The 12,742-nt window shown below is 40.0% G+C and overlaps 1 protein-coding gene across 3 annotated transcripts in view; it reads right to left on the bottom strand.

Annotated features, from left to right (window-relative positions):
- Pdss2 (decaprenyl diphosphate synthase subunit 2) overlaps positions 1 to 12,742 on the bottom strand; it is a 238,151-nt gene that overhangs the window by 98,082 nt on the left and 127,327 nt on the right. For all 3 annotated transcript variants that reach the window (XM_041654993.1, XM_041654992.1, XM_041654991.1), the window contains exon 3: positions 10,713 to 10,911. In XM_041654993.1, coding sequence (XP_041510927.1) covers positions 10,713 to 10,911 — 199 coding nt within the window. The remainder of the gene's footprint in view (positions 1 to 10,712; positions 10,912 to 12,742) is intronic.

Raw genomic sequence — 12,742 nt, 5'->3', positions numbered from 1 at the left:
TACACTGCATAATCTGGATGTGGTGGTTTACACTATAATCCCAGAATTTGAAACCCTGCCTTAAACAACAGCAGCAATAGCAACAACAAACCCAAAGCCAAAGTTAGACACTATGTTTTTTCTGCTTCGTTGTATCATACTTCACCTCCATAAAACAGGTAAGTACTACAGTGGGTACACATGTTTGGTGTTTTCTAATCTCCTGTTGATTATTGTGTGAGAATGGCCACAGAACAAAGCAATTAAAGATATCCAGCTGGGTGGGATGGCATAAATCTAAAATCTCAATACTAAGGAGGATGAAACAGGAGGATGGCAAGTTTGAGGGTAGTACAGGCCACACAGCAAGACCCTGTCTCAATTTAAAAGAGAACTGAAAAAAAAGACAAACTGTCTGAATAGCAACAAATAATAGAATGCATTCCCAAATGCTTAAAAAGAAACATCCTTGGCACAGCCACACTGTCCAACAACCCCACTTTAATGTTTCCACAGCTATAACATCAGGACTGACCTTGGGGTCAGGCATTTGCCAGTTAATGACCTGTTGGACTAATGGCCTTAAGCTTAGCCTTGGGCTCACAACTCCAGCAGGTCATTAGCTGCTAGAAGGGCTCTCCCCAGTCACTGTTGCTAAATAAATAAAACCTGCTCCTGGGCTCAGGCTCTGTAAGCCAGCTTCGGTTGGTAGTGATTTTTTTCCTTGAGTGTCTCCAACTCTAATAGAGTTAAGAAAATGATGGAAATGCTAAGAAAATTCATATCAATACAACTGAGCTAATGCATGAAAAGTGGCCTCAGTGGATCCTTTGAGTTCTCTTATGATTTATTTTTCACATTGGTAGAAAAGAGTAGGCATCTAATTACAAATGCACAGCAGTTTGCAACTACATACACCTGCAAGTCAGTTGTTTGGAGCTTGAACCACACTTTTCTAACGAAACAAAGTTATAAAGAGGTGGCCTACAAAAGCTTGGTTACTTCATAATGTCAGAAATACCATCCCCTTGTAACTAAGAAAGGATGACTAGAAAATCAAACTCTTATAATATCTGCAGCTAAATAAAGTGTGTGTGTGGCAAACAAATACTTGTTAAATTATCTTTAAATGTTGGCTTAGTAGGAGGATGAGGGTACAAACCTGTGTTCTATTCTAGAATTATTTCATTTTTAGCTATACTTCCCTATCACTCCCTCTTTTAAAATTTTGAGATAGGGTCTCATGTAGCCCAGGCTGGCTTCAAGCTAGTTATATAATGGACAATGACTTTAAACTCTTGATCTTCTTCTCCTGCTTCTACCTCCCAAGTATGAAGATTACTATCATGCATTACCATGCTTTAATTTCCTTTTTCTTTTACAATTTCTTTAGCTTTCATAGTGATAGAGGGTGGTACTCATACTACTGGAGGATAGAAGTAATCATCAGTCTCACCCAGCTGTGAAGTCTGCAAGGTACAATAGTGAACTGGCCTAACAAAACGTGTCAACTGGTGCAATAGTGGCACTAATGTTATGGGAGGAACCGATGACTTTCTGATTGGCTCGAAGGCCCACTCCATGAGGTGGAACCCATTTCTAGCACTGTTCACAGGGTCAGGAAGGGCTGGGCAGTTCATAGGCACTAGGGAAGAGCCTAATACTATTATACTGCTAAGTGGGCACAGTATTTTAATGACGACCAGTGACTTATTGCTATACTCACAGATCAGTACATCTCCCAACCTTAACAGAAAAACGTCTTGTAGTAAATGGCAATTAACACAGAGACAATCAACTAGTCAACGTGAAGAATATATGAGACTATGGAGTGCTTAGTCGTGAATGAACTTTGGGGAATAGGGGGCGGAAAGAATGTTAAGAGCCAGACGTCGAAGAAGAGCAAGGAAACAATGTTTTCCAGATATAACAGGGCAGTTACACATATGAACACACAGTGATTGTGACAACATGGGTAAGCCAGACAAAATCCTAGCATAGATGGAGGGCAAGGTGGCCACAAAATTCCACTACTAGCTGAGGAGCTCCTGGCATTTGAAAACTGCTAGAAGAGGGAGTAACAGCTTCCTTTAAAGCTGGGAGGTCAACCATACATCGGGTCAGGCTCCATGCCTCCAAGTGCTCAAGCAAAACAAACTGGACTTGATGTGGGGCAGGGGACACATCTCAAAGTTGAGTGGGTAAGTAGGTGAAGAGGGTAGATATGGGAGGAGAATTGGATGAGGGCATAGATATGATGAAAACATATTGTATGAAATTCTCAAAAAATGAATTTCTCAAAGAATGTAAAAATATATTTAAAAAATCACATCAAGTGCCAGGCACAACAATATACATTTTTAATTCTAGCACTTGGGATGAAGAGGCAGAATAATTATTTCTTTTATTATTACCGTGTGTGCGCATGATGTAGAGGACATGTGTGTGTGTACCATGGTGCATGTGCAGAGGTCAGAGGACAGCTTCACAGAATCAGTTCATGGGTCCTGAGTTTAAACTCGGGCTTACCTGTCAAGCCTCTACCTGCTGAGTCATCTCACTGGCCTTCTCTACTTTGGTGGTTTGTAACTCCAAGGAAAGGTTCCAAAAGAGCAAGGAAAAAAATCAAAGAAAAAAAGTGAAGACTTTTTTTGCAATAGTAAATACGAGAAGGGAAGTGGTTTGAATAGGATGTGTAGGCACTTCACAGACTGACTGAGGGAAAAGAACTGAGGTGGAAGAAACAAAGACAGACACCATGTACAGCCTGTGGGATGAAGAAAGGATGCAGGTGAAAGAGATACTAGGTGGCAAAGTCAAGGATCCTGAGGACAGGTGAAGCTGTTCATCAATTGTTCGTGAACTCCCCAGTCAGGAAATTTCTAGGTAAGATGGTTACAAGGCACAAGAGTTAAGAACAATTCAACTTTGAAAATAGCTTCTCCTTGCTCATAGCTCTCGACAATTTACACCAATGAAAATGGAAGGAGGCAAAGCTGGTTTCATAAAAACAGAGAGTGGGATCTGTAAACATGAAGGCAGCTAAATGTGTAAGAAGACTGCACCCAGACCTGGTGATGTAGGCCTGCAATAACAGGTAGGTGGAAGCAAAAGAATCTGGAATTCAAGTCATCCTTGATTACAAAGGGAGTTCCACACTAGCCTGGGCCATATGCAACCATGTCTGAAAAAACAAGAAAAAGATTGCTGTAGCCAGTGCCACTAACCACAGTGCAGACTCTGCTCAACACATTTCAAAAGTTGTAATGTGGAGAATGCAGGGGTTTTGTTTTGTTTTCTGGGCGTGTTCTGAGTCCACGGTCTGCCTCCTCTAGTTTGTTGCCAGGTTTCCAGTTTGTCAGGCCTTGAAAGAAACATCCACTTTACATGATGGCAGGAGCTTTCCCTGCCGAAGGAATCCTACATTACATTGTTTTCACTAAGGATTTTCGTGAGATAATGCATTTTAAAAGGCACGATATTTGTTTTCTTTCTAGTTTTTTAGTATGCTTTACATATACTAATAATTTATTACTTTAAAAGCCAAGGAAGCAGACTCAGAAAATGAAGTTTATTTGATATGTGTCTATGTTAACAAATGATAAGTAAAGAACAGAAGAAAATCATTTGTTTTGGAATTCTGAAGTATTTTCATGATGGTACTTCCACTTTTCTATTTAATCCACATAGAGAAGGTCTCTCATTGTTATAATAGCTAACAGTCTACTTTCCTTTTATATCGATTTACTCTGGTCATGAATATCTATACATGAGTGGGTTATATGCAGGGCAGAACACTAATCTTGGGTGTCAAACTGAAGATGCTTAAGATATTAACACAATAATTGCTAGTGTGTGATGGCACATGCCTATAATTCTCAGTAAGTAGAGACAGGAGGATCAAGAGTTCAAGGTCAACATCAGCAACAAAGAAAGTTTGAGGAGATCTTGGCCCGCATGAGACTATGTCTCACAAAAGGCGCTCTACCAAATAAATAATTTCTATAAGTAAAATATGCTAGTAAAGGAATACATGCACATTGTCATAACAATGCCATTTTAGGCCTCTGGTCCTGAATGCCGGGACAAAGCCTAGGGCCTGTAAGTACTCTACCATTGATCTAGATCTCCAACCTCTCAAGTGCCATAGTAAATGCAGATGGCAGGAAAGGGGAAACCTTAAGTTCATATAATAGAGTATGACTTTAGATTTCACTTTTGATATCATTTAGAAGGCAAAGTTAATGATAACAGACAGGACAAACTAGGGAGATGGCCTGGCCAGTAAGGTTTCTGCCATGCGAAGATGAAGGCTTGCTTTCCAGCATCCATGTACCATTCCTATGTGGCAGAGCCTTCCTGTAACCCCAGAATAGGAGAGGTGTAGAGAGGGGGCTCCCTGGGGCTTGCGGGCTAGCCAGTTGAGCCAATCCCCAAGGTCCAGACTCAGTGGGAGACCCTGCCTCAAGAAGCCTGAGTGGTGGCTAGTGGTTCAGGCTTTTAATCCGGGTATTCAGGTGGCAGAGGAAGGTAGATCTCTGTTGGTATGAGGACAGCCTATTTTATATAGTAAATTCTAAGTCAGCCAGAGATACAGGGTGAGCTCTGTGTTAAAAGACATAAGTAAACAAATAAACAAAAATTAGGGAGGGAGCAATTGAGGAAGAACCTGACATTGATATCTGGCTTTTATATATGTATATGCATATGCCATCCCTCTCACAACCACATGTGCGCACACCTAAATAAATGCACATATACACACAAATATATGTATATAATAACACAAATATATATATAATGTACATACACAAACATATAAAAAGAGATTTATATGCATAAATGAACATATTTACACAAAATTCTCCCTGTAAACAGCATATTTATGCCTGTAGGAAGACAAAATTAACATAAGGAGACATATCACTCTGTAAGGAGTACATCTGTGCTGCCAGTTATTCAGAACTATAAGTCACTAATGCTTAATCGGACAGCCCCCGAGAGTGACGTCATAACAATGCTCTTGGGTGTCAGGCAAGAGCACACTGACTCTTTTATCTCAATGAAAGTTACTGTGGGGCGGGGAGGGGGAGGTGCAATGTGAATTTACTTCTTTAAATGTTAGGCATATCACTATAAAGTAAGGACTCTCTTTCCTCTTTCCATCTCTCTTTCTCTCTCTCACACACACACATATTGGGGGGGGGAGGCAAATATTACTTGTACTTTGGCATAATCTTAAACTAGAAATCTAGTCTAAATAAACACCGAAGAAAACCTGTAAGGACAAGTTATGGCAGCTGGAGAGATGACTCAGCAGTGTAGAGCTCTCACCACTCCTGTGGAGGACCCTTGGTTCCTGCACCCACAAGTAGCTCATAGCCCCTGTAATTCCAGTTCTAGGGCAACTGATGGCTTCTTCTCATCTCAAAGGGCTCTTGCATGCATGCGCTACATACACACATAATTTCACAAACTACACATACATTTTAAAAAAGTCTTTAAATTATAAATTATAGTGTTTCTATTTTATCATCCTCCCTCTAATTAAATGTCTCTGTGATAACTTGATGCTCAGAAACTAGAAGTGTAGATTCAGGAATGAGCACACATCAGAGCCTTATAGCATATCCTACAAAGCCACTATAGCAATGGTGTGAGGAAACTTGGGGCTTCAAAGGCTTGAGGTTTTTAGTCCAGGTCTTTTACATAATGAAGTACTAAAATAAAAAGTTCCATAATTGAATGAGTGAAAACCCAATCGTTAATTTTTAAAGTCACTCTTGAATTCAAAATCTTGTTAATTTGTATTTGTGACTCCATCTATAATAGTAAGAAGACTACTATCTCTGGATTAAATACCAATTTCTATATTCAGGAATATTTAAAAACCTAAGTGTTACCTAAGGCAATTATCTCGAAGACCCCTAATATCTTTAGGGAAAAGCTGAAGGGAGAATAATCGACTTTGCTAATTTTACCCTTGGCAATTATAAAACAGGTCTGAATTTCATCTGACTGCAGCTAACAGTCTGTCCCTGGAGGCAGAGAAACATACTATAAAGCTTGTACACAAACCCACTAGCAGAAGAAAACTGGAAACCAGTAGAATGAATAAGCCATAAAATACTAAAACTGCTGTAAACATGACAACTTTAATCATCAAGTTAAATAGACCATCAAAAAAAAAAAAAAGCAGGCTGTCACCATGAAAACAGGGACATATTAGAAACAAATTCTGTATCACGTTCTGCCTGATCTCTCGTTACTGTGGTGTCTATTTTGTCTTTATTGACAACTTTTTCTTATTAAAGGAAATTAAGACATTAAATAAAACCTAAGTATACCAAGATAATAATCATTTTTAGATGTAAGTCTTGTTTAATAAAATAGGTCCTCTTCTATAAAATATTCATATTCCTTTAAATACTATTCTGAAGAAAACAGAACCAAGCGTTTCACTGAAAGGGCTGCTTCTGAATATGGGGAAGTGTTTTGTCAAAGGGAATTCTTGACTTCACACCTTCGATTCCCCTCACTGTCTCTGCAGTTCAGAGTACTGCTTACACAATTTGGACCTCATCTATTATGATCAATGAGGGCTGCGAAATGCCTAGAGTTGGGGCTCAGTCACGGACTGACCTAGTACTCTAATTCCTTCATAGACAATGAGTTGGTGAGGCATCTTTTGGAAATGAGCCTGCAGAACCTTTAGAAACCCTTTCAAGAAGAAGGCAAGGAAGGTCCATATATGGAATGAACAGGGGGATGCACAGGATAAGCTTAAGATTAGCGCAACCATCCAGCTCAGAAAGAAACGTATTATTGTCTAAAAAGGATTTTTTTTTTTTTGCTGTGCTCAATACAATGCAAATTTGAAGGAGTGATGTGCGCAGAGGCTGTGGAGGTACAGGACCCCCAAAGGGGAGGGGTCCTGGTCATTCTTATTTCTCAGGTAACTGTTGTTGGACATGTTGAGGTTTCTTTTTTCTGGTCTTCTCTTTGTAAATCAAGTCATGCTGCTGAAATCCGGTGCCTAATGGAGCAGATGGTGGAGGTCTTAGGTTCTGGAACACGTATAGTGATGCCCTTGAATGCTAAACAGCAAGAGCAGATTTCACAGGCTGTGAATCTGACTTGATTTTGATGGTAATAAAACGTCCATTTTCACTAAATTCAAACCACAGTGAAAAAAAAATATGTGACTGACACAAGCTAGTTCAGGAAAAAGAATGCTTTAAATATTATTTCCGCAAAGGGAAGTAGCTTACATCATTATGGCATGATTGGACACGGCCCCTTTTAAGTGGCTGGGATAACGTTCCATAGTGCTGTGCTTAACTGTCATGTGTGAAACCCTGGGTTCATCCCAGTGCTGCAGAGTAGTGCAAAGCAATTCAAACTGACAATGAGAGGAAAACAAAGAAATTCTTCTCAAAGTATTGAGCCTTCGTTCCTTTTCTAAAGTAAGACCATGTTGAGGCTACTTCCCAAAATACAGAAGTAGGTACAATTAGGTAAAAGATCTAGAATGTTTCCTGCCTTCGGGTCTTTGGATCTAATCCTTTTTGGCTACTGTTTATGCCTACAGGTTATCATGTGCTGAAAACTCTACCAAACTTTCACATGTGGAGGCGTTCCTTTCTCCATGTATGGCCCATAGTTCTCATAGATCACAGAGGGTCTGGTAGAAAGGTGAGATAGACCACGGGGTCAGTGACTTCCAGGGACAATTAAAGACTCACTCTTGCTTTAACATGTGGATCCCATTGATAAAATTAGTAAGACTCAACCGAGAACATGGTAGAAATAGAGGAGAAAGGAGTCTGAGCTAGCTCAACTGGGAAGAAATCTGAGGCTCTTCATCTGTCTCATGCAGGTAATTAATTATTCCCGTGTGGGTAGAAAACAATCATTCGGCATTTTCATATTAGATTCTCCTTTAAAAGCAATGGATCCAGCTCATGTGATATGTGCTGTTGACTGTGGTTTCTGTCCTGCCCGGTTCCCGCAGTCATTACATCCCAAAGAAATCACACACAGAGGTCTACATTAGTTATAAACTGATTGGCCCATTAATTAAGCCTTCTTATTAACTCTTACAACTTATATTAGCCTATTATTTTTGTCTATGTGAGCCACGTGGCTTGATACCTTATTCAGCAAGGCAGTCACATCTTGCTTCTGTGGTCGGGACAGGACTGCCAAGGAATGGGCTTCCTTCTTTGCAGAATTCTCTTGTTCTCATTGACCTGCTTCTACTTCCTGCCTGATTGTCATGCCTATACTTCCTGCCTGGCTACTGGCCAATTAGCGTTTATTTAAAATATAATTGACAAAATACAGACAGTGGCCCACACCAATGTGCTACCCTAAAGTGCAAAACCATGGTGGAAATGTTAGGCAGAATGCGACTGTCTCTCAGCATCTATCAAGGCACATTCTTCATCTCCTTCCCTGAGAGAGTGACCAGGCCATTAAATTCTGGCTAAGGAAATGTATGCAGAAGGATCTTGTAAGACCTCTGAGAAAAGTGCAGACATTGCATTATCCAAATTGCCATACAAGATGTGTGAAAATAGCTAAAATGTCACACTTTCTGAAACAAGTACTGAGCAACAATTAACTTTTGTTTTTGTATTGGTAGACTCAAGTCGACAACTATTTTTAAAAACAAATTTTAAAAGAAATACAAATAACATATTCACCTACATTAAATAAAAACTTTAGAATATTGATTATCTGAATACTAAAATATAACAAGTAAAGGAGGCTGGAGAGAGCTCAGTGGTTAAGAACACTGGCTGTTCTTCCAAAGGACTTGGGTTCAGTTCCCAGCATGGACATAATGACTCAGAACCATCTATAACTCTAGGTTTCAGGGGATCTGACATCCTCTTTTGAACTCCATGGGCATCATTTGCACACACATGGTGCACATAAACTCATGTAGGCCCCCTGTAGCCCCCAAAATGAAGTAGATTATTTATTTATCTAGCTTGTTATTTATTTTTGAGGCAGTTGGCCTGGCTGGCTAGCCTGGAGTCTGCTATGTAGACCAAACTGTTCTCAACAAAGAGATCTGCCTGTCTCTGCCTCCAAATGCTGAGATTAAAGGTGTCTGCCACCACATCTGACTTAAAATAATTATCTTTGATGCATATTCACATACTTTAGTTGATTTCTTAGCCTTATCTAATATTGTGTTACTGGGACTGGAGAGATGGCTCAGAGGTTAAGAGCACTGGCTGTTCTTCCAGAGGTCCTGAGTTCAATTCCCAGCAACCACCTGTAATGATCTGATGCTCTCTTCTGACCTGCAGGCATACATGCAGACAGAACACTGTATACATAATAAATAAATAAATCTTTCAAAAAATATTGTATTGCTAATAATTTTGTTTGCCTGTATGTATGTCTGTTCAGTAGAAGTGATCATGGTTACCAGAAAACGGCACTGAATCCCCTGGAACTGAAGTTAGAGACAGTTGTTATCTGTAGCATGGGAGCTGGGAATTGAATCTGGGTCCTTTGGAAGACCAGTCAGTGCTCTATTTTCTTAAAGAATGTACTTTTAAAAGCTGGGCACATGTGAAGTATGATTATCTTATCATTTTGAAGGCTGAGGGGAAATGGCATGTTCAAGCCCATGAGAACATATAGAGGTCATTCACTGCACCTGGAGTTAGGCCAGTGGCCAGAAAGCTCCAGCAATCTTTCTGTCCCTGCACAGTTGTGAGTCTGAACCAAAAGGATCACCATAAATTTGAGGTCACACAGCGAAATCATGTCTCAAAGAAACAAAAATATACCAAAGGCTATTTATAATCTTACTAAGTAGTAGACTAATTAATATTTTGATGTATTTCCTTGTAATTTCTTACTGTTTCTTATTCATTCTTTTATATATGGGAATTTTTTATAACATAGGTAAGAACTGCCTAATATGTGTAAGTCTTTAAATTCTACTTTTCAAGCATATTTTATGATGTGGACCCTTTCCTATGCTTTTTAACATTTTTCATAAAATTTCAATGTCTATATAACATTCATTTGGATACATCACTTAAGTCCCTCACAATTTGACATTTACTTTGCTTACTTTTTTAAGTATTACAAATAGATCTACAATGTTGCAATAGATAAACCTGACCATCAAAACTTTCATTCCAGATTATGTTGTTCAGATAAATGCTTTAAAAGTTCAAAGGACTTAAGTATTTTCAGTCTCCTTCCCTCACTCACTCTCTCTATATCTCCCTCCCTTGCCACCTCTCTCTTTCTGCCATACTTGTACACGCTAGGCACGCATTCTATATTCCCAGCCTTGCTCTTTTATTTTGGAGATCACTCTATAGCCCAGAGTGGCCCTGAACTTGTGATAATCCTCCTGCCTCATTCTCTTAAGTGCTTTTTTTTCTTATTTCTTTTCTTGAAACAAAGTCTGGTTCTGAGGCCCAGGCTAGCCTTGAACTCACAATCCCCCTGCCTCTGCCTCAGAGCATGGAGATGACAGTCTTGTGCCAGTATACCTGCTTTTCAAAAGCGTTCCCTAGAGTTAATCTCCTTTACTTCATGTTGACACTGCCATCATCACCTTGCTCAGTTTCAGTGAGCATCCACACAGGGGGAGCTGAGCAGCAGGACGCACGGACCTCCCTCCGTGGCTTCAATAATCAAGCATGAGACACCCGAAGGCCATGCAGGCACAAGTGAACCCTGTCTGTCTTTACCTTGGTGTTCTGTAGAAGAGCTAGTCCATTGCAGGCATTTGCTAGAAGAAAGTCTCCACTCAGGATAGCTATTTTGTTTCCAAACTGCATGTCTTTTAGTGGCCCATCAGAAGACTGTAATTCACTTAAATTTACTATCCCACGGTGCACGAGGAGAGCAGTGTGTATAAGTTCTGTGATCTCTGCCAAACTTCTTTGACTAAAACATAAAGAAAAGGTTTGTATAAGTGTCAAGACTATCACTTTATGACCAATGCCATGCTCACGTTTTGGTTTTGGGGGAGCAAAGGGGGATGCGTCCTTTTCTAATTAAGCTTTTAGAAGTTTTCTATTGACCCATACTGTAGCCGACAAGTCACTGGTCTCAGAGAAACGACGGCCAGGAGCGCTCCCCGCCCAGTTTCACTGAGATACATTGCTCTCAACGCACACTGCTTCACCTCACTCTGAGAATTGTCAGTTTGATCATCAGCTTAAATGTGGATATGAGTAAGGCAGAGGCTAAATATTTTACAAGCATGATCTCTTTTAGTCCTAAATATAAAGCTAGGAGATTTTCAGAAACATGGTGTTTTTTCAAGGACCATGTCTTCCAGACTGACAAAGGATGTATTCACCTTTAGTAGGAAATAAGGCAGAAAGGCCTGAGGAGTTCACGATTCATGACTGTATCTCATGAGATGTCAGGGGATACCTGTTTCCTTTGATGTAATTTTTTAGAGTTCGCACACTTTGTATAAGAATAAAAGTATTGCTTTTATAATCAAACAAAAACCTCTGAGTATTTGATCCTGTGGAATAAAATCTGATGGAACAAAATGCATGTGGTAAGTAGAACAAGCAAAACAAATCAAAACCTAAGATCAGAGTACGGTGTCTTATGCTCCAGGACCCACACTCAGGAGACGGCCATGAGTTACACACTGAGTTCCAGCCCAGGCTGGGTTACACTGTGAGACCCTGCCTTAAAACACCACAGGAACAGAAACGGCCCCCTCACACATTAAAACAAAAGCAAGCAGTCACTGAAAATTTAAGCCTCCCCGCAACCCTGTGATAGGTGTTATTAATCCTCAATTATAGGGGAGAAAATTGTTGCACACAAATGAAATGAGTTCTCAAGGGCGCAGTACTGTGGAGCTGGAACTCTGCTGGAATCTAACGAGTCTAGATGGTTCAGTGTGAGTATAATGTGCTTTCCAGGCTCCCATTTCAGCCCCACATTAACTCTGGGCTTGGCTGTGCTACTTGCTTGCCCAGCAGAACATCAATAAACAAGTCGAAAGCAAAGCTTAGGGAAAGCTCACAAAACACACAAGCTTAGGCCCTTTTAGGCTGTCACAGAGTCACATGACCCTGGGCAGATGAGCCTTTCAGTCAGCTCAGACATGTAAAAGATAAAATGGTGATGTCAAGACACCAAAGTGTACAATGGCTTGCTATGAAATAATAGGTATTTGATAAGAAAATTAAATACTTAGGAATAGCACTGCTATAACAAAAGGCTTCACTGAATCTGTGGTTTCAGTATACACAATGTGGGGGACTGAAAATGGGTCTCTTTTAGCATAAGCGGAAAAGGAAGTTAGCAAACTGTTACTGGGAAAACTCTCCTGAAGCAACAGGAAAGATAGGCACCTCTTACTAGCTAAAATAAATTATAAACTTAGAGAGCCAGGTAAGGAGATTTCAGGGAGAATGCTGGAAGTATGGGCTAGCTTTTGGTGTGTAATATGCAGTGTATGTGGATGCATATACAACACAAGAGATAGACAAACTAAAGAGAGTTGTTCAGTTTGCAAACAGCATAGAGCACAATAAAAGAACAAAGACTTGCTAGGCTGAAAATAAAACTGTTTCACCTTTCCAGGATAGCCAGAAAAAATTTCACAAAGAAATAAAGAGATAATGTCAGGAAAGGAATTAAAAGTATGGGTTGACAAAAAGGCTCAGCAGGTAAAGGCTTGGGTTTGACCCTCAGAATCCATGTGAAAGTGAAAGGGGAAAACCTGTTCCCTAAAAGCTGTCCA

The sequence above is a fragment of the Microtus oregoni genome, unplaced genomic scaffold, assembly GCF_018167655.1.
Source record: "Microtus oregoni isolate MIOR12 unplaced genomic scaffold, Mior012 000006F_ref0000085, whole genome shotgun sequence".
Taxonomy (NCBI): domain Eukaryota; kingdom Metazoa; phylum Chordata; class Mammalia; order Rodentia; family Cricetidae; genus Microtus; species Microtus oregoni.
Note: the sequence above shows the minus strand (reverse complement) of the source record. Positions and strands in the feature narration are given on the sequence as shown.